Source organism: Scyliorhinus canicula, chromosome 4, assembly GCF_902713615.1.
Source record: "Scyliorhinus canicula chromosome 4, sScyCan1.1, whole genome shotgun sequence".
NCBI lineage: Eukaryota > Metazoa > Chordata > Chondrichthyes > Carcharhiniformes > Scyliorhinidae > Scyliorhinus > Scyliorhinus canicula.
In genome coordinates, this window is record NC_052149.1 from 136,769,107 (window position 1) to 136,792,127 (window position 23,021).

At 48.5% G+C, this 23,021-nt stretch overlaps 1 protein-coding gene across 1 annotated transcript in view; it reads left to right on the plus strand.

Annotated features, from left to right (window-relative positions):
- Positions 1 to 22,185, plus strand: part of LOC119964252 (T-cell leukemia homeobox protein 3-like) — a 103,206-nt gene extending 81,021 nt beyond the window's left edge. Inside the window, exon 3 of the mRNA XM_038793530.1 lies at positions 21,859 to 22,185. Within this exon, the coding sequence (XP_038649458.1) occupies positions 21,859 to 22,069 (211 nt within the window). The 3' untranslated portion in view covers positions 22,070 to 22,185. The remainder of the gene's footprint in view (positions 1 to 21,858) is intronic.
- The last annotated feature ends 836 nt before the right edge of the window (positions 22,186 to 23,021 follow it).

Sequence of the window (23,021 nt, forward strand, 5' to 3'; positions counted from 1 at the left end):
ATATGAGTGAATGAAGGATTATGTGTGAGAGTATATGAGTGAATGAAGGATTGTGTGTGAGAGTGTTTATGAGTGAATGTGGGAGTGTGTGTGAGTGTATATGAGTGAATGTGGGAGTGTGTGTGAGTGTATATGAGTGAATGTGGGAGTGTGTGTGAGAGTAGATATGAGTGAATGTGGGATTGAGTGTGAGTGTTTATGAGTGAATGTGGGAGTGTGTGTGAGAGTAGATATGAGTGAATGTGGGAGTGTGTGTGAGAGTAGATATGAGTGAATGTGGGATTGTGTGTGAGAGTGTTTATGAGTGAATGTGGGAGTGTGTGTGAGAGTGTATATGAGTGAATGTGGGAGTGTGTGAGAGTATATGAGTGAATGTGGGAGTGTGTGAGAGTATATGAGTGAATGTGGGAGTGTGTGAGAGTATATGAGTGAATGTGGGAGTGTGTGTGAGAGTGTTTATGAGCGAATGTGGGAGTGTGTGTGAGAGTGTATATGAGTGAATGTGGGAGTGTGTGTGAGAGTGTTTATGAGTGAATGTGGGAGTGTGTGTGAGTGTTTATGAGTGAATGTGGGAGTGTGTGTGAGAGTAGATATGAGTGAATGTGGGAGTGTGTGTGAGTAGATATGAGTGAATGTGGGAGTGTGTGTGAGAGTATATGAGTGAACGAAGGATTGTGTGTGAGAGTGTATATGAGTGAATGTGGGAGTGTGTGTGAGAGTATGAGTGAATGTGGGAGTGTGTGTGAGAGTATATGAGTGAATGAAGGATTGTGTGTGAGAGTGTATATGAGTGAATGTGGGAGTGTGTGTGAGTGTATATGAGTGAATGTGGGAGTGTGTGTGAGAGTGTTTATGAGTGAATGTGGGAGTGTGTGTGAGTGTTTATGAGTGAATGTGGGAGTGTGTGTGAGAGTAGATATGAGTGAATGTGGGAGTGTGTGTGAGTAGATATGAGTGAATGTGGGAGTGTGTGTGAGAGTGTATATGAGTTAATGTGGGAGTGTGTGTGAGTGTATGTGAGTGAATGAAGGATTGTGTGTGAGAGTGTATATGAGTGAATGTGGGAGTGTGTGTGAGTGAATGAAGGATTGTGTGTGAGAGTGTATATGAGTGAATGAAGGATTGTGTGTGACAGTGTTTATGAGTGAATGTGGGAGTGTGTGTGAGAGTATATGAGTGAATGTGGGAGTGTGTGTGTGAGAGTGTTTATGAGTGAATGTGGGAGTGTGTGAGAGTAGATATGAGTGAATGTGGGAGTGTGTGTGCGAGTGTATATGAGTGAATGTGGGAGTGTGTGTGTGAGTAGATATGAGTGAATGTGGGAGTGTGTGTGAGAGTGTTTATGAGTGAATGTGGGAGTGTGTGTGAGTGTTTATGAGTGAATGTGGGAGTGTGTGTGAGAGTAGATATGAGTGAATGTGGGAGTGTGTGTGAGAGTGTATATGAGTGAATGTGGGAGTGTGTGTGAGTAGATATGAGTGAATGTGGGAGTGTGTGTGAGAGTGTTTATGAGTGAATGTGGGAGTGTGTGTGAGTGTTTATGAGTGAATGTGGGAGTGTGTGTGAGAGTAGATATGAGTGAATGTGGGAGTGTGTGTGAGTAGATATGAGTGAATGTGGGAGTGTGTGTGAGAGTGTATATGAGTTAATGTGGGAGTGTGTGTGAGTGTATGTGAGTGAATGAAGGATTGTGTGTGAGAGTGTATATGAGTGAATGTGGGAGTGTGTGTGAGTGTATATGAGTGAATGAAGGATTGTGTGTGACAGTGTTTATGAGTGAATGTGGGAGTGTGTGTGAGAGTATATGAGTGAATGTGGGAGTGTGTGTGTGAGAGTGCTTATGAGTGAATGTGGGAGTGTGTGAGAGTAGATATGAGTGAATGTGGGAGTGTGTGTGAGAGTAGATATGAGTGAATGTGGGAGTGTGTGTGAGAGTAGATATGAGTGAATGTGGGAGTGTGTGTGAGAGTAGATATGAGTGAATGTGGGAGTGTGTGTGAGAGTAGATATGAGTGAATGTGGGAGTGTGTGTGAGAGTGTATATGAGTGAATGTGGGAGTGTGTGTGAGAGTGTATATGAGTGAATGTGGGAGTGTGTGTGAGAGTAGATATGAGTGAATGTGGGAGTGTGTGAGTGTATATGAGTGAATGTGGGAGTGTGTGTGAGAGTAGATATGAGTGAATGTGGGAGTGTGTGTGAGAGTGTATATGAGTGAATGTGGGAGTGTGTGTGAGAGTATATATGAGTGAATGCGGGAGTGTGTGTGAGAGTAGATATGAGTGAATGTGGGAGTGTGTGTGAGAGTGTATATGAGTGAATGTGGGAGTGTGTGTGAGAGTAGATATGAGTGAATGTGGGAGTGTGTGTGAGAGTGTATGTGAGTGATTGAAGGATTGTGTGTGAGTGTATATGAGAGAATGAAGGATTATGTGTGAGAGTGTATATGAGTGAATGGTAGTGTGTTTATGACTGTAAATGTATATGAGTGAATGTGTGAGATTGTGCAGAGTATATATGTGTGAATGGGAGAATGTTTGTGTGAAAAAGTAGATGAGTGAATGTGAGAGTGTGTGTGAGAGTGTATATGAGTGAGTGTGAGAGTGTGTAAGAGAATGTGTATGAGTGAGTGTGAGAGTGTGTAAGAGAATGTACATGAGTGAGTGTGAGAGTGTGTGAGAGAATGTATATGAGTGAGTGTGAGACTGTGTGAGAGAATGTATATGAGTGAGTGTGAGAGAATGTATATGAGTGAGTGTGAGAGTGTGCGAGAGAATGTGTATGAGTGAGTGTGAGAGTATGTGTGTGAGAGGGTATATGAGTGAGTGTGAGAGGTGTGAGAGAATGTATATGAGTGAATGTGAGAGTGTGTGTGAGAGTATATCTGAGTGTGTGAGAATGTATATGAGTGAGTGTGAGAGTGTGTGAAAGAATGTATATGAGTGAGTGTGAGAGTGTGTGTGTGAGAGTGTATCTGAGTGTGCGAGAGAATGTATATGAGTGAGTGTGAGGGTGTGTGAGAGAATGTATATGAGTGAGTGTGAGAGTGTGTGAGAGAATGTATATGAGTGAGTGTGAGAGTGTGTGAGAGAATGTATATGAGTGAGTGTGAGAGTGTGTGAGAGAATGTATATGAGTGAGTGTGAGAGTGTGAGAGAATGTATATGAGTGAGTGTGAGAGTGTGTAAGAGAATGGAAATGAATGAGTGTGAGACTGTGTGAGAGAATGTATATGAGTGAGTGTGAGAGAATGTATATGAGTGAGTGTGAGAGTGTGCGAGAGAATGTGTATGAGTGAGTGTGAGAGTATGTGTGTGAGAGGGTATATGAGTGAGTGTGAGAGGTGTGTGAGTGTATATGAGTGAATGTGAGAGTGTGTGTGAGAGTATATCTGAGTGTGTGAGAATGTATATGAGTGAGTGTGAGAGTGTGTGAAAAGAATGTATAGTGAGTGAGTGTGAGAGTGTGTGTGTGAGAGTGTATCTGAGTGTGCGAGAGAATGTATATGAGTGAGTGTGAGGGTGTGTGAGAGAATGTATATGAGTGAGTGTGAGAGTGTGTGAGAGAATGTATATGAGTGAGTGTGAGAGTGTGTGAGAGAATGTATATGAGTGAGTGTGAGAGTGTGTGAGAGAATGTATATGAGTGAGTGTGAGAGTGTGTGAGAGAATGTATATAAGTGAGTGTGAGAGAATGTGTATGAGTGAGTGTGAGAGTGTGTAAGAGAATGTACATGAGTGAGTGTGAGAGTGTGTGAGAGAATGTATATGAGTGAGTGTGAGAGAATGTATATGAGTGAGTGTGTGTGTGAGAGTGTATATGAGTGAGTGTGTGTGTGAGAGTGTATATGAGTGAGTGTGAGAGTGTGTAAGAGAATGGAAATGAGTGAGTGTGAGAGTGTGTGAGAGAATGTATATGAGTGTGTGAGAGAATGTATATGAGTGAGTGTGAGAGTGTGCAAGAGAATGTATGAGTGAGTGTGAGAGTGTGTGTGTGAGAGGGTATATGAGTGAGTGTGAGAGTGTGTGTGAGTGTATATGAGTGAGTGTGAGAGTGTGTGAGAGAATGTATATGAGTGAGTGTGAGTGTGTGTGTGTGAGTGTATCTGAGTGAGTGTGTGAGAGAATGTATATGAGTGAGTGTGAGAGTGTGTAAGAGAATGTACATAAGTGAGTGTGAGAGTGTGTGTGTGAGTGTATCTGAGTGTGCGAGAGAATGTATATGAGTGAGTGTGAGAGTGTGTGTGTGAGAGTGTATCTGAGTGAGTGTGAGAGTGTGTGAGAGAATGTATATGAGTGAGTGTGAGAGTGTGTGTGAGAGTGTATATGAGTGAGTGTGAGAGTGTGTGAGAGAATGTATATGAGTGAGTGTGAGAGTGTGTGAGAGAATGTATATGAGTGAGTGTGAGAGTGTGTGTGTGAGAGTGTATCTGAGTGAGTGTGAGAGTGTGTGAGAGAATGTATATGAGTGTGTGTAAGAGTGTATGTGAGTGAATGTGAGTGTGTGAGAGTATGTATGTGAATGTGAGAGAATATATTTGTTTGCAGTTCTGGGCCCCATGCCTTGGGAAGGATATTTTGGCCTTGCAGGGAGTACAATGTAGGTTTACAAAATGATGCCTGGATTACAGGGGTAACGTTACGAGGAGGATTACTCAAATTAGACCTGTTTTTCCTAGAATTTATCTGATTGAAGTAATCAAGATATTAACAGGGGAATACAGGGTAAATAAAGATAAACTATTTCCACTAGTTTGGAGATTCTAAAACTCAGAAGTTCCATTAAAAAAAATCAAGTTCAACAACAATTATTCAGAGTGCTCGTCATTAGCAGAAAGAAGTTGGTTCTTAATAGACCACAGGCAGAATTCTCCGACACCAAAATCGGGAATGGCGATCGGGCAGAGATGGCGAAATCGCAGCAGGGCGCCCGTTGGGCGCTGGGTCGTGATGCTCTGACCCCTCCAAATCAACGTCATCGCAACGTGCAACACGTGTAGTTACAACCGCGTTCGCATCTCATTATCGGGCCCACCCGCAAAGCTCTGCCTCTGATGGCACGGGCCACATGTGGTCTCAACAGTCATGAAGCTGGCATGGTGGCTGCGGGGAGAGAGAGACCTCATACGGACAGTGTCCAGCGCCGCCATATTTCGCCGACAGTCGTGCTGCTCCCAGAGGGGCTTTTGCCAGGGCAAGGGGTGTAGTGGGGGATGGCCAGGACATGGGCTGTGGGACCGGGGTGGATGGGTACGTGGTCCAGCACAGCCGTGGCATCTTTTCTGGCGTGATCGGTGCATTTGTTGGGGGTGTAAGTGTAAGCGCGGCTGCAGCTTGTCTGAGGTGTTCAAGTCAGACGACCCTGACCTATACAAGAAATCCAGGTACGACCTCCGCAAAGCCATCCGAGATGCCAAGAGAGAATATCAGACCAAGCTGGAGTCACAGACAGACTCTCGGCGGTTGTGGCAAGGACTAAACAACATAACGGGCTACAAAGTGAAGCCGAGCAGTATCTCTGGCAGCAGCGCACCCCTCCCCAATAAACGTAATGCATTCTATGCTCGGTTCAAGCAGGTAACCAACAATCTGCTGTCGAGTGCCCCAGCAGCCCATAACTCACCCATACCCACCATCACAGCTTCCGAAGTCAGATCGGCCTTCCTGAAAGTGAACCCTCGGAAGGCGAAGCGTCCAGACGGGATCCCTGGTCGTGCACTCAGAGTCCTGCTCGGACCAGCTGGCAGATGTGTTCGTGGACATCTTTAACCTGTCCCTACTCAGCTCCGAGGTCCCCACCTGCTTCAAGAAGACCATCATCATACCGATATCAAAGAAGAACCAGGCAACATGCCTCAATGACTACTGTCCAGTGGCCCTGATTTCAGTCGGAATGAGGTGCTTCGAGAGGTTGGTCATGAAGCGCATCACCTCCATACTCCCAGAACGCCTTGATCCACTGCAATTCGCATACCGCCGCAACCGGTCCACAGCAGGTGCCATCTCCCTGGCTCTACACATATCCCTTGAGCATCATCTCCTACATCAGACTCCTATTTATTGACTACAGCTCTTCCTTCAACACCATAATACCAGCCAGCCAAGCTCATATCAAAGCTCCAAAACCTAGGACTTGACTCCTCACTCTGCAACTGGATCCTCGACTTTCCGACCCACAGGCCACAATCAGTAAGAATAAACAACAACATCTCCTCCACAATAGTCCTCAATACTGGGGCCCCACAAGGCTGCGTACTTAGCCCCCTACTCTACTCCCTGTACACACACAACTGCGTGGCAAAATTTGGTTCCAACTCCATCTAATAGTTTGCTGACGAAAAGACCGTAGTAGGTCAGATCCCGAATAACGCAGGTCAGAATACAGGAGGGAGATAGGGAACCTAGTGGAACAACAACAATCTCACCCTCAATGCCAGCAAAGCTAAAGAGCTGGTCACTGAATTTGGATTTGATTTTGTTTATTGTCACGTGTACCGACCGAGGTACAGTGAAAAGTAGTTTTCTGCGAGCAGCTCAACAGATCATTAAGTACATGAAAGGAAAAGGAAATAAAAGAAAATACATAATAAAGTTAGTCTTAGAATTAAATTTTAAAACTTTAGAACGATTATAAGGTAAGTGAAAAGAGGACCTGTTAGGGAGAGCTCGCAGGGAGTCGCCACGCTCCGCCGCCATCATTGACTTCAAGACACACCCCTGTCACCATCAACAGGGCCGAGGTGGAGATGGTTAGCAGTTTCAAATTCCTAGGGGTACACATCTCCAAAAATCTGTCTTCGTCCACCCAATTTGACGCTACCACCAAGAAAGCACAACTGCGCCTATACTTCCTCAGGAAACTAAGGAAATTCGGCTTGTCCACATTAACTCTTGTCCAACTTTTACAGATGCACCATAGAAAGTATCCTATCTGACTATATCACAGCCTGGTATGGCAACTGCTCGGCCCAAGACCGCAAGAAACTTCAGAGTCATGAATACAGCCCAGTGAACACACACCCGCCTCCCATCCATTGACTCTGTCTACACCTCCCGCTGCCTGGGGAAAGCGGGCAGCATAATCAAAGTCCCCTCCCACCCGGCTTACTCACTCTCCCAACTTTTTCCAGGTTGGAGATACAAAAGTCTGAGAACTCGCACAAACAGATTCAAAAACAGCTTCTTCCCCGCTGTTACCAGACTCCTAAACAACCTCTTATGGACTGACCTGATTAATATTATACCCCCGTATGCTTTACCCATTGCCAGTGTTATGTAGTTACATTGTGTATCTTGTGTTGCCCTATTATGTATTTTCTTTTATTTCCTTTTCTTTTCATGTACTTAATGATCTGTTGAGCTGTTCGCAGAAAAATACTTTTCACTGAACCTTGGTGACAATAAACAAAATCCAATCCAATCCAATCAAGCTTGTCAGCCCTGCGCCTGTCCATCATGGACACGTCCATTCCCCCACCATTTTTCGCGTGTTCTGTGGGTGTTCCGCACGGCGCTAGTGGTAGCCCCTCATAGATAGCGGAATCGGTGTGGGTGTGGGGCCGATTTTTCTGACGGGAGCGCCACGGATACTCCTATGGTGTCAGCACTTAGACGCAGCCCCGACCTACATCCCCTTCCCATATTAACCTCCCTTTTATACAAAGAGTGAGTGTGAGAGTGTGTGTACCCCAGGGGTTTTGCGATTTGAGTCCAAAGTCCCACTATCTCCGAGATGTAACTATTTTATTCAAACAGAGTGCTTTCTGCCTAAGCCAAATCAGAGCTGTACAGTTCTATGGTCACAGAGGAGTCAGGTGTGAGAGTACAACAAAAAATGATTTATTGTTAAAGAGGAGTGCCAGCCGGGAATTCTCTCCCCAGGGTCCTTCCTGGACCAGCTTTATGTCCGCATTCAATTACCTCAATGATGGACCCCCGCCCCTCAGTGAGGAAGCTCGTATTCAACAAGGCTTACGGGGAGGCTATTCGGTCCCTCATCGTAGGTCTCGTGAGGGTTAGAACGTACACTTCCCAAGCTCTGAAGGTATAGATGTGTCAATCGGGCAATGGGTTTGAAATGTCCTGATGGTTTAATAGGAGCGCACAGAGTGGGCAAGCTGGAGAGTGGCGGAGTTGGAAAGCATTGCACACACTTGTCCATATCCCACAGTTCACTGCAACAATGTGAGGTTGTGTTGAGGAGGAAGGTGCTGTCTTCGCAGGATACAGTTCAATGAGAGGTGAAACCATCAGCGATTTTAAAGATTGTGAAGGGACAGCAGAACATCTTGGAGAATTATCCATTAGACAACATGCACACTCCAATATCCATATGGCACAGCCAGGAGTCCATTCAGAGAAACCACCTTCTCTATTCTATTATTAAATCAGATAATTAAGTTTCCTGTTTGACAGGAATAATTGTAATATTCACTGACCAGTTCCTGTTCTCTCATTGTACACAACGCAGATCTGGCACTCTCATTATTGACTATACAGTTTGGACCTGAAAGCTTCAAAGCATTTTGCATTTCATTCGGCAACAGACCTCCCTCATCCGCCCAACACCCTCCTTCACCCCCACCCCCGCCCTCATCCCCCAATCCCTCCCTCATCCTCCCAGCCCCCTCCCTAACCCTCATTGCCTCGCTCATTTACCGACTCCTCCCTCATCCTCCCAACACCCTCCCTCATCACACCCCCGCCCTCATCCCCCAATCCCTTCCTCATCCTCCTGACCCCATCTCTCACCCCCATTCCCGCCCTCATCCCCCAATCCCTCCCTCATCCCCCTGACCCCCTCCCTCATCCTCCCGGCTCCCTCTCTAACCCTCATTGCCTCACTCATTTACCAACTCCTCCCTCATCTTCCCAACACCCTCCCTCACCCCACCCCGCCCTCATCCCCCAATCCCTCCCTCATCCTCCCAACACCCTCCCTCACCCCACCCCGCCCTCATCCCCCAATCCCTCCCTCATCCTCCCAACACCCTCCCTCATCCTCCCAACACCCTCCCTCACCCCCACCCCTCATCCCCCAATCCCTCCCTCATCCTCCCAACACCCTCCCTCACTCCCACCCCTCATCCCCCAATCTCTCCCTCATCCTCCCTACCCTCTCCTTCACCCCCACTCCCTCCCTCATCCCCCAATCCCTCCCTCATCCTCCCGACCTCCTCCTTCACCCCCACTCCCACCCTCATCCCCCAATCCCTCCCTCATCCTCCTGACCTCCTCCTTCACCCCTACTCCCTCCCTCATCCCCCAATCCCTCCCTCATCCTCCCGACCTCCTCCTTCACCCCCATTCCCTCCCACATCCCCCAATCCCTCCCTCATCCTCCTGACCCCCTCCCTCACACCCACTCCCTTCCTCATCCACACACCCTCCCTCATCCTTCCCACTCCCTCACCCCCTAATCTCTCCCTCACCCTCACTCTTGCCTTCATCCCCCAATCACTCCCTCATCCTTCCGACTCCCTCTCTCACTTCCCCACTCCCTCCCTCATCCCCACTCCCTCCCTCATCCCCAATCCCTCCCACATCCTCTTGACCCCCTCCCTCACCCCCACTCCCTTCCTCATCCACACTCCCTCCCTCATCCTTCCCACTCCCTCACCCTCTAATCCCTCCCTCACCCTCACTCCTGCCTTCATCCCCCACTCATTTCTTCATCCCCACACTCCCTCTCTCACCCCTCCACTCCCTCCCTCATTCCCCACTTCTTCATCTCCCTCCCTCAGCCCCCACTCCCTTCCTCATCCCCCTGCTTCCTCCCTCATCTCACCCACTCATTTCCCCATCCCTCCACTCCCTCTCTCATCCCCCACTTTCTCCCTCATCACCTCCACTCCTCCCTCACCCCTCCACTCCCTTCCTCCCTCATCACTCCCTCTCCCTCTCCACTCCCTCCCTCATTTTCCCACTTCCTCCCTCCCTAATTCACTGCACTTCCTCCCTCTTCCCCATTCCCTCCCCCACTCCCTCCCTCATTCCCCCACTTTTTCCCTCATCCCCCACCACCTCCCTCATCCCTCCACACCCTCTCTCATCCCCCACTCCCTCCCTCATCCCCCACATCCTCCCTCCCTCATCAACCCCCTCCATTCCCACTCCCTCCCTCATCCCCACTCCCTCCCTCACCCCCACCCCTGCCCTCATCCCCCAATCCCTCCCTCATCCTCCCCACTCCCTCCCTCACCCCCCACTCCTGCCTTCATCGGCTAAACCCTCCCTCAACCCCACTCCCTCCCTCATTCCCACTCCCTCGCTCATTCCCCAACTCCTCCCTCATCCTCCCAATTCCCTCCCTCACTCCCACTCCTTCCTTTACTCCCACTCCCTCCCTCATCCTCACAACTTCCTCCCTCATCCCCTACTCCCTCCCTCTTCCCTCACTCCCACCCACATCCCCCCACTCAACCGCTTCCCCCCACTCCCTCATCTCCCTCATTCATTTCCTCATTCCCCCACTCCCTTTCTCGTCCCCATCACTCTCCCTCCCTCATCTACCCAACACCCTCCCTCATCCGCCACACTCCCTTATCCCCCACTTCCTCTCTCATCTCCCCCACTCATGTCCTCATCCCCACACTCCCTCTCTCACCCCTCCACTCCCTCCCTCATTCCCCACTCCTTCATCTCCCTCCCTCAGCCCCCACTCCCTTCCTCATTCCCCTGCTGCCTCCCTCATCTTACCCACTCATTTCCCCATCCCTCCACTCCCTCTCTCATCCCCCACTTTCTTCCTGATCCCCCCACACCCTCCCTCCCTCATCGACCCCCTCCATCCCGATTCCCTCCCTCATCTCTCCCCAATTCCTCCCTCCCTAATTCACCACACCCCTTCCCTCATACCCCCACTCCCTCCCTCATTCCTCCACTCCCTCCCTCATCTCGCCCACTTCCTCCCTCCCAAATTCACCATACTCCATCCCTTATCCTCCACTCCCTCCCCCTCTCTCCCTCGTTCCCCCGCACTCTCTCCCTCACCCCCATTCCCTCCTTTAGTCCTCCACTCCCTCCGTCGTTCCCCCACTCCCTGCATTATTCCCCCACTCTCCCTCATCCGACATTCCCTCCCTCATCCCCAACTCCCTCTCTCAATCCCCCCACTTCCACCCTCATTCCCCCCACGTCCTCCCTCATCTTCGCCACTCCCTCCCTCATCCCCGTCTACCTTCTTGTACTCATTATCACAGAAATGATCCATAGAGGAGATAGTTCAGGGCATCCAAACTGAGTTAACTAATGGTATAGAGATAGCCAGTAAAAGAATGTGCATGCCAATCTTGAGGCTGGTAATGCAGCAGCAAATCCAACCTAGCGTAGAAGTGCAGAGAAGATCGATAAAACAAGGACGAGACAAAAGTAGAAGAATAGATTATAAAACCTGAAAGGTTTTAAAAACACATCAGATCAAAATAAGAGGAGATTGTGGTGTTGTGGTAATGCCAATGGCCTAGTAATCCAGAGGCCCAGGCTATTGCTTCAGGAACACGGGTTCAAATCCCACCACAACAGCTGGTGGAATTTAAATTCAAGGAGTAAAATCTGGAATATAAAACTAGTCTCAGCAACTGGCGGCCGTGAAACTATCATCAATTGGCGTGAAAACCCATCTGGTTCACTGATGTCCTTTAGGGAAGGAAATCTGTCGTCCATACCTGGTCTGGCCTACATGTGACCCCAGACCCACAGCAATGTGACTGACTCTGAAAGGCCTGGAAAAAGTACTGGCCTTGCCACATCCTATGAAAGAATAAAGCAAAATAGTAAAAGGATACTCAATGGTAGGGCATGGCTGATTCAGGATAAAATGGAAACAGTCGCTGACCAGAGGACACAAGCCTAAGGTTGATAAAAGAAAGCAGAGCTGGTAGGGGGAAGCTTCTCTTTCCACAGTGAATTTCTATGTTCCGGAAGGTACTGCAAGAAAGGGCACTGGAAACAGGCTCAAATTAAGGCAAAACATTTCCAGAGCTACAGGGAAAGAGCAGTGGATTGAGATCCACTCGATCCCTCCATCAAAGAACCAGCACATTGCACAATGGACTACATCGTTCCCTATGTTGTATGGGGTCTATGTTTCTATTACCCCCTCGCCCAGCCTCCCTCACGCTATTCTGGCCCAATAACTGACCATCTTTGTACCAACAAGGAAATTAAATTAAAATAAATTGTCTTTCAATCTCACGAAAAAGAGAGATCCTCAGCTCAGAATAGCCCAGAGAGTCTTACAGTCAACTGAGTGTTTTCAGGGGAAATCATAGCCTACAAAGCGCAAAGAGATAGGGAGGAAAGGGTGGCTAGGCAGAAGCTGGTCGACTCCATACTGGAGGTAGACCATAAATACTCCGAGGCCCCGACCGTAGAACTCCTGGCGGAGAGGAAAGAATTACAAAGGAACTTTGACCTGCTCTCCACCAGGAAAGCAGTACACCAACTCCGCCAGGCACGCGGGGCCCTATACGAACACGGAGACAAAGCCAGCCGCCTGTTGGCCCACCAGCTGAGAAAGCAGGCAGCCAGCAGAGAAATTGCGCAAATCAGAGATACCAGAGGCACGTTGGAAACAGAACCAGAGAGGATTAACAAAACCTTCAAGGCCTTCTACCAAGAGCTGTACACCTCAGAGCCCCCAACGGGGAAGGCTGGGATGAACCGGTTTCTTGACGGACTGGACATACCAGTTGTGGGAGAGGGCAGAAAACGGGATCTGGAAGCACCACTAGCACTGGGAGAGATCATGGAGAGCATTAGCTCCATGCAGGCGGGGAAGGCGCCGGGACCGGACGGATTCCCGGCGGACTTCTACAAAAAATTTGCGACAGCGCTGGCCCCGCACCTGCGGGAGATGTTCACAGACTCGCTAGCTAGGGGCACATTGCCACCCACGTTAGCACAGGCCTCAATCTCGCTGATACCTAAGAAAGACAAAGACCCAACGGAATGTGGGTCATACAGACCCATATCTCTGCTGAATGCAGACGCCAAAATACTGGCCAAAATCCTAGCCAAGAGGCTAGAAGACTGTGTACCTGAGGTGGTCACAGAGGACCAGACGGGCTTTGTCAAAGGTAGACAGCTTACCGCGAACATCAGGCGCCTGCTGAACGTGATAATGACCCCCTCCGGGGAGAGAACACAAGAGGTGATCGTCTCCCTGGACGCAGAAAAGGCCTTCGACAGAGTCGAGTGGAAATACCTCATAGAGGTACTGGAGCGGTTCGGGCTTGGAACAGGGTTCACCGCTTGGGTAAAGCTCCTGTACAACGCACCCATGGCGAGTGTACAGACCAACAATACCAACTCCCAATACTTCCAGCTGCACAGGGGCACCAGACAAGGATGCCCACTGTCCCCGCTGCTGTTCGCACTAGCAATTGAACCGCTAGCAATCGCGCTCAGGGCAGCAAAAAATTGGAGGGGGATCCGAAGGGGAGGTAGAGAGCACAGAGTCTCACTCTATGCGGATGATCTGCTCCTCTATATCTCGGACCCACAAAGCAGCATGGACGGAATCATCGCGCTCCTGAAAGAGTTTGGAGCCTTCTCGGGCTACAAACTCAACATGAGCAAAAGTGAGATCTTCCCAGTACACCCGCAAGGGGGGGGGGGGGCAGCACTAAAGGGGCTGCCGTTCAATCAAGCCCGACATAAATTCCGCTACCTGGGGATCCAAATAGCCCATGACTGGAAAGGGATCCACAAATGGAACCTCACCAGCCTGACGGAGGAAGTTAAAAAGGACCTGCAAAGATGGAACACACTCCCGCTCTCCCTCGCGGGGAGAGTTCAGACGATCAAAATGAACGTACTGCCCAGGTTCCTCTTCCTGTTTAGATCCATTCCGATCTACATCCCCAAGGCCTTTTTCAAAGCGCTGGACAAACTCATCATGGCGTTCGTATGGGGGGGTAAAAATGCTAGGATCCCAAAGAAGGTCTTACAAAAAACAAAAACCAGGGGAGGGCTAGCCCTCCCGAATCTACAATTCTACCACTGGGCAGCAACAGCCGAGCGAGTAAGGGGATGGATCCAGGAGCCAGAGGCTGAGTGGGTGCGTGCGGAGGAGGCCTCCTGCATGGGAACCTCCCTCCGGGCCCTCGCCACGGCAGCACTCCCATCCCCACCCAAAAAAACACTCCAGCAGCCCAGTGGTGACAGCCACCCTCCAATCCTGGAACCAACTGCGGCAGCAACTTGGCCTGACCAAAATGTCGAACAGGGCTCCCATCTGCAACAACCATAGGTTCACACCAGCACTGACTGACGCCACCTTCAAAAGGTGGAGGCAGGACGGGGGGACACTGACAGTCAGGGACCTATACACGGACGACAGGATCGCAACACTGGACGAACTGACAGAGAAGTTTCAGCTAGCTGGGGGGAACGAGCTACGGTACCTGCAGCTCAAAAACTTCCTACGAAAGGAGACAAGGACGTACCCACAACCGCCACGACAGACACTACTGGAAGACCTACTGGACGCAAGTATCCTAGAGAAAGGGAACTGTAGTGACATGTATGACCGACTGGTAGATAGGGACGACACCGTACTGGACGCAACAAGAAGGAAATGGGAGGACGACCTGGGGATGGAGATAGGGTGGGGACTCTGGAGCGAAGCACTGCATAGGGTCAACTCCACCTCCACGTGCGCAAGGCTCAGCCTGACGCAACTAAAAGTGGTACATAGAGCCCACTTAACAAGAACCCGTATGAGTAGGTTCTTCCCGGAGGTGGAAGACAGATGTGAACGGTGCCAAAGAGGCCCGGCCAACCACGCCCACATGTTCTGGTCTTGCCCCAGACTCGTGGAGTACTGGACAGCCTTCTTCGAGGTTATGTCCAAAGTGGTGGGAGTGAGGGTGGAGCCATGCCCGATAGTGGCGGTCTTCGGGGTTTCAGAACAGCCAGATCTATTCCTGGGGAGGAGGGCGGACGCCCTTGCCTTTGCCTCCCTGATCGCCCGCCGTAGAATCCTGTTTGGCTGGCGGTCAGCAGCACCGCCCAGAGCTGCGGATTGGCTGTCCGACCTCTCGGAATCTCTCCAAATGGAGAAAATCAAATTTGCCATCCGAGGGTCGGACGACGGCTTCCACAGAACGTGGGAGCCATTCATGCAACTGTTCCGGGACCTATTTGTGGCCAATGTACAAGAGGAAGAATAGTCGGGGGAAGGTAGCGGGAGGGGCTACAGGTTCGGTACGGGGGTTCGATGGCTAGCTAAGGCCCAAAACCAAACTAAATAAACATGTTGGGGGGGGGGGGGGGGCGGGCGCAGTTACTACTACGAAGATGCTTACCTGTAAATATGTATGTTAATTTTTGCGTGTTTGTTTGTTGTTTTTTCTCTCCTAACAATTTGTAATTTGTTCAATATAAAATATGAAAACTGAATAAAAACATTTATAAAAAAAAAACTGAGTGTTTTCAGGGAAATGGTCAGGATTGTAATGACGGAGGGCAGCACGGTGGCCTAGTGGTTAGCACAACCGCCTCACGGCGCTGAGGTCCCAGGTTCGATCCCGGCTCTGGGTCACTGTCCGTGTGGAGTTTGCACATTCTCCCCGTGTCTGCGTGGGTTTCGCCCCCATAACCCAAAAATGTGCAGAGTAGGTAGATTGGCCATGCTAAATTGCCCCTTAATTGGAAAAAATAATTGGGTAATCTAAATTTATGTTTAAAAAGGATTGTAATGACAGGGATTAAGTGTTTTAACCTCAGTGGAAGCACAGTTGTTCATTTCCCAATGCTTTATATTTGAGTAGATCTGTATTGGAAGGGGGAAGGTGTTTTAATAATATTGTCATAAACGGATGTGCGGAGTCTTCACATCCTCCCCGTGTGTGCATGGGTTTTCTCCGGGTGCTCCGGTTTCCTCCCACAGTCTAAAGATGTGCAGGTTAGGTGGATTGGCCATGATAAATTGCCCTTAGTGTCCAAAATTGCCCTTAGTGTTGGGTGGGGTTACTGGGTTATGGGGATAAGGTGGAGGTGTTGGCCTTGGGTAGCTGCTCTTTCCAGGAGCCGGTGCAGACTCGATGGGCCAAATGGCCTCCTTCTGCACTGTAAATTCTATGAAGATTGTCAGTGATGTGTAAAAGCTCAGATTCCAGATAGAGCAGGATGTGTGTGTTTGAGTTTGACTCGATGAAAAGAAAATGGTATGTCAGTGATTGGTAATCAGACAAGAAATGTGAGTTTAATAATACTTTATCTAGCAGACTGAACCTAAGAAACTCACTAATTGCCTGATTTTTTATAAATATATTATTTTGTTAACAAGAATATCTGTGATGATGATGCATGATGACCTAGAATTTAACACAAACCCAGCCAGCTCCTAACTGCTAAAGCTGACATTGACACATGGCTGGAGGAGAACTTTGCCTTTGATGGTGGCACGGTGGCACAGCGGTTAGCACTGCTGCCTCATAACGCCGGATACCCAGGTTCAATTCCGGCCTCCGGTTCCTGTGCTTGTGGAGTTTGCACCTTCTCTCCCTGTCTGTGTGAGTTTCCACCGGGAGCTCTGGTTTCCTCCCACAGGTTTAGATTTAGATTTATTTTCTCATGTATCGAGCTACAGTGAAAAGTATTGTTCTGCGTACAGTCCAGGCAGATCGCTCCATACATGAATACATTGAACATACGATAAAAACATAAACATCGACAATAGGTGCAGCATATGGGGTATAGTGCTACAACTGTAGAGAAGATTCGTAGAGAGATCAGCTCAGTCCATAAGAGGGCCACTCAGGAGTCTGGTAACAGTGGGGAAGAACAGCCTTCTTCGAGGCTATGTCCAAAGTGGTGGGGGTGAGGGTGGAACCATGCCCGATAGTGGCGGTCTTCGGGGTTTCAGACCAGCCAGATCTATTCCTGGGGAGGAGGGCGGACGCCCTTGCCTTTGCCTCCCTGATCGCCCGCCGTAGAATCCTGTTTGGCTGGCGGTCAGCAGCACCACCCAGAGCTGCAGACTGGCTGTCCGACCTCTCGGAATCTCTCCAAATGGAGAAAATCAAATTCGCCATCCGAGGGTCGGACGACGGCTTCCACAGAACATAGAACATAGAACATAGAACAGTACAGCACAGAACAGGCCCTTCGGCCCTCAATGTTGTGCCGAGCCATGATCACCCTACTCAAACCCACGTGGTTTCCCACCCACCCACTTCAAAAAGAACGTGGGAGCCATTCATGCAATTGTTCCGGGACCTGTTTGTGGCCAACGTACAAGAGGAAGAATAGTCAGGTGGCCAAGAATCAGGGGAAAATGGACGGGAATCGGGGGAAGGTAGCCGGGGGGGGGGGGGGGGGGGGGCTACGGGTTTGTTATGGGGGTTTGATGGCTAGCTAAGGCCCAAAACCAAACTGTAAATAAATGCCTATAAACATGTGCCTCGGCCATATTGGGGAATGTAAAATATGTAAGCCGGCTAAAGGGGGCGGCCACAGTTGTTATTACGAAGATGCTTACGTGTAAATATACATGTTAATTTTTGCGTGTTTTTTTTTTCTTTCTAATAAGTTGTTATTTGTTCAATATAAAATATGAAAACTCAATAAAAAACATTTTAAAAAAACAGTGGGGAAGAAGCTGTTTTTGAATCTATTGGTGCCTGTTCTCAAAGTTTTGTATCTCCCGCCCGATGGAAGAGGTTGGAAGAGAGAATAACCCGGGTGGGAGGGGTCTTTGATTATGCTGTCTGCTTTCCCAAGGCAGCGGGAGGTGTAGACAGAGGTAATGGATGGGAGGCAATTTCACATGATGGATTGGGCTCTGTAATTGCTTACGGTCTTGGGCTGAGCAGTTGCATACCAGGTGTGATGTCCAAAGATATGCACAGTAAGAAGTCTTACAACACCAGGTTAAAGTCCAACAGGTTTGTTTCAAACATGAGCTTTCGGAGCACGGCTCCTTCTTCAGGTCACATTCACCTGAAGAAGGAGCCGTGCTCCGAAAGCTCATGTTTGAAACAAACCTGTTGGACTTTAACCTGGTGTTGTAAGACTTCTTACTGTGCTCACCCCAGTCCAACGCCGGCATCTCCACATCAAAGATATGCAGGTTAGGAGGGGTTACGGGGATAGGGCAGGGGGGTTAACCGAGGTAGAGTGCTCTTCAGAGGATCGGTGCAGACCTGATGGGTCAATAACCTCCTCCTGCACTGCAGAGATTCTATGTTTCAATATTTTTCAGGGTAATCCAGTTCCTTGAATCCTACATACTGACAACTGGAACCTAAGCAAGTGGAGTGAAAATACAACATGAAGCATGGGAAGGGACGAGTTTAACAATAGCTCCATCCCTTCTATTCATTACAATGTCACCGGGTAATGGGGAATTTCCTGTTCCAAACTATCCAAATGATTACATTCATCCACCTTACACTTTCTCTTTTCAAACTGCACTTATTGTACAGGCGTCAGGAGACAGACGCAAATTCCGCTAGTCACCATCCTGAGGACAAATTGATACAAACCCTGAGTATGATGGGTGCAGAATACAAAAGGAAATTATGGGTGTGATGTAACGGGCAAAAACAGAGCAATTTCTTTGACTTACATAATTTCCTGCACTGACGAGTTCAGTTTGCCAGTGCAGAAAGACTATTCGCAGTCTGAGGCACCATCTTTAAATACCGCCCCAATCTTTTGACCCCCTTAGCCACCCACTGCGGCCCCCTGGTCCCCCGCCCCCACTGTGGCCTCTAACCCCCCCCCCCCCACACCCCCTCCTGAACTCAACGTACCTTTCATGAGTTCCTGAGCCCCTCCTCAATCCACCTGTTAAGGGCAAGGCACCGCAGGGCCTGATCCCTGGCACTGCCAACGTGGCACCCAGGCACCTTGATACTGCCGGCCTTGCACCTTGGCAGTGCCACCCGGGTACCCTGGAAATGGCAGGGTGGCAATGCCAGGGTACCTGGGTGCCAGGGAAAGTGCCAGGGTATCACCTCTGTCCAGTGCCCGGCCACCCAAGGGCCTCTAATAGCCTGGGAGACTTGCCTGGTGCAGTTACACCCGGTCCACATTTGTGCAAACCAGTATTAAACTGCACCCTGGCGAGGTCTCCCAGGCTGATGGCTCCCTGATGGCTCACTGAAATATGCTAATTTGGAGTTCGCCCACTGAGAGCGAGATCCAGATCATGATGTCTCGCGAAATTCTGGTAAACCTTGCAAGACAGTTCCATCGTCAGGGATTTCGCTAGAGTCCTTCGTGAGATTCAGTGTCCTTGTCGTGTCACCACGTCGGGAGAGATGAGGCCGGTAAATTGTGCCCGCTGACCTTTTACTCCTTCATTGGTGTTGGGCAGTTCCTGCTTTCCATTTCTAGTAGTTTGAGTTTGTTTTTAAAGGCAGTTTGATGTTACAAGTTTCAATGTGTCTCTCTGATTCTGCCCGTATCGTCCCATTGAAATGTTTACCCAACTGACTGACCCACTTTGTATTCCCACTGTTGTCGGCCTTGGGGCATTCTATCCCCTTTAATGCAGTGTTGTCACTTGTGTTTCTGTAATAGAACATAGAACATAGAACAGTACAGCACAGAACAGGCCCTTCGGCCCTCAATGTTGTGCCGAGCAATGATCACCCTACTCAAACCCACGTATCCACCCTATACCCGTAACCCAACAACCCCCCCCCTTAACCTTACTTTTAAGGACACTACGGGCAATTTAGCATGGCCAATCCACCTAACCCGCACATCTTTGGACTGTGGGAGGAAACCGGAGCACCCGGAGGAAACCCACGCACACACGGGGAGGACATGCAGACTCCGCACAGACAGTGACCCAGCCGGGAACCGAACCTGGGACCCTGGAGCTGTGAAGCATTTATGCTAACCATCATGCTACCGTGCTGCCCCAATGTGGGGGGTTACAGGAATTCCGGGAAGATGTAGATCCTTTCACAAGAATCATCTATTTTAGTTACAAATTGGGGTCGTGTGTTGGGGGTAGAATTTTCTCTGTTTCGGATTTCAAAGATATTATAACCCTTATTCTTTTTCACAATATTTCAGGATTTGTCTAGAGATTATCAGAGTGACTCCACCGTTTGGAGTCAGTGGGGATGGGGAGAGAGTTCAGGATTGTCTCCCAGAGTGAAGGATTGAACAGACAGACTATTTTATCTTTCAATACAGAACAATCCTAATCTGTGTAAGAGATGGGCAGTGTGTGGGGAGACAGCAGGGCAGTGAGTTCAGTATTGCTTTGCTTTAAGCAAAAAGCAGATTGAAATCCCCCGTCGACTGTCCTTGCGGTAAATCTCCACAATGTGGCACCACATGCAACCTTTAGGTCAAAGCCTCCTTCATTCTTCAATCACATGTCCCCTGCCTTGACAGGAACTCTCTCCCTCCCTCCTGCCCCTTCCAACTTCAAACCCCCTTTCCAACACACTCACAGATTAATGTGAGCCTATCCATAACTCACCAAATCCCCGGGAACAAATGCAAATGACTCCTTTAATGATGCTTCACTTGGTAAACTGCGCTGCAACCTGTTTTAGTGTACTTCCATGTTGGTACAATATGGGGATCTGACCCATTCTCCTCCACAAGGAGAACCCACATGGTCCGACTTGAATTTGAGTTTAAATCAAGTTGCAGATTCATTATTGGTTGTAAATTGGAAATTATTTCCAGCTTTCCATGGTGGTGGTGGTGGTGGGGGGGGGGGGGGGGGGGGGGGGGGGGGGGGGGGGTCGGAGTGAATAATAAACAGAACAAATTGAAGAGGTTGACAATTCAGAACAGGCTGCAAGGCTGAGTTATCCGGGACAAATTGGATTCTTTTAGGTGGGATTTGGGCAGGGAGGCAGTGAGTGAGACAGATTCTCCGCTGTGTCAAAGAGCCATCCAGACTCGAAACGTTAACTCCCTTCTCTCTCCACAGACCTGCTGAGATAGTCCAGCATGTTCTGTTTTTGTCTCAGACTCCAGCATCCACAGTGATTTGCTTTTCCCCCAATCTCAGGGCAGGGGGTGCAAGAACCTGGATTATTGCTGATGATTAATGGATTCCTTCCATTTTGTACAGTTTACTTGCGCTTGTTAGAATTGATCTTAGTCTGTTTGAGATGTTAATGCTCCAGCAGGCTTTGGAAACATTGCAAAGGGTCCATCACGAAGGTGAAGCAAAGTGTCAATTTTGGGAAGACAAATGATTAGTATTTATTAACAATACTCTATTCGGGCAATTAGCACTTATTCTAAGGGATTTTGAATCTATATAGTGCAGTATAGTATACTGAAGCAATTTTCATAAAGATGTCAGCTAACAGCTGTTGTGGTACAATCTACAGAAATCAGCATAATGGTCAAGCAACATGTTCCAGTTAACTCAGATGTCATTGGCCTTAAACAGTTGTTCTCAGACACAATCTACAGCAGTCAGCATAAAGATTAACAAATATGTTTTTCTAACTCGACCTAAAGACCAGCCACATCTATCGGGCCTGGCACAAAGTAGGGAGGTTAGGGAGGGATCCATAGAAAAATGAAGGGTAGATAACACTCACGCTGCCTGGGTGCACGAATGTAACTTGTTTCATGTAAAATTTTAAACAGACATGATCCAATGTTAGCAATATTCTTACCAACGTAACCACACTCTGTATACATGTCACCTGATTCTTTTCGTTGGCAGAGTCAGCTTCAGAGGTCTATCTCTGAAACTGGCTCTCATAATGCATTGGTCATTAAATGATTGTTCTGTGCCTAAAACTCCTCGGATTATTTTGTGGAAAAGAGAAAAACCACAAGTGTCTGAATGAGTATCATGTTGATCACGGTTGGCATGTGATTTTAATGGGGTTCTTGTGTGTTTATCCCACCCAGGCGACAGACAGCGGAAGAGAGAGAGGCCGAGAGACAACAGGCCAACAGACTGATGTTACAACTTCAGCATGATGCCTTCCAGAAATCGCTCAACGATTCCATCCAGCCCGACCCTCTGTGCCTGCATAACTCGTCTCTGTACGCACTGCAGAACCTGCAGCCCTGGGCTGAGGAAAATGGCAAAATCCCCATTGTCACCTCTTTAGTGTGAGCCTTAAAGGGGCGAACACCAATCAGAGACGGACTCTCCAGGATATTTATTTGTGTTTTATTTTTCCCCCAATCCTTTTAAAAGTTGAACTATGGGCGTGAAATGGGTCAGAGAATCTCACCAAGGAAGGTGGGGGCTGGGGGAGGGGGGGTGGGGGCAGACTCTTTGTGGAACTGAATTGTATTTGAAGCGGGGGTGATATAAGCGACAAAGCATCTCCGAGAAACATTTAAGCAGCAGCAAAACTAGTTATAAAAGCTTCCTTTCAGACTGGGCAACTGGAGAGGGGGGATTACTCTTGACAGACTCGCGATTTACACTGTAGCAAAACTCAATCCCGATACTCGAGCTGCTGTCAAATCTTCCAGAAGAATAAGATTTTTTTTTCCTTCTTAATAATTATATATTTTTAAATAACCCCTCAGGAAAAGAAAAGGAAAGCTTCAAAAGAAATCTTTTTGCTGACTCGAAGCATTGGAAATATGAAAGAAACTCTTTTTGTTTTGAGTGTTGTTGGTCACAGTGCAGTTTAGAAATTGCTGGTGACACAATTTCAACCTCTTGTGGGTGTGGAACTTCAACTTTTATCATTCCTCCTGATTGGAGAACTGCAGCCTCTCCCCACTTTTCACCTCTGAGCCGGAAGGCCATGAGGTGCAGAACTCATTGAGAAACTCGAGGGACAAGATAGGGTATAGTAACATAGATATCTCACTGGACAGTGTGAGAATTCAAAGGGACTTGATTCATGAGAAGGCTTCATCAAGGAATACAGCAGCCTCTGATTTCTGTTATTATTGCTAAGTCTTGTCTTTATTTAAATTCTCTCTTTTTCACTTTAATCCAGCTTCCAGCCCATGGCTAGGTACAGGAGCTGTTAATTATCTTTATGTGAGAGCATGCAGCAGAGCAGATTTTAAATGTATGGGTTTATATAACTCAGCCACCAATT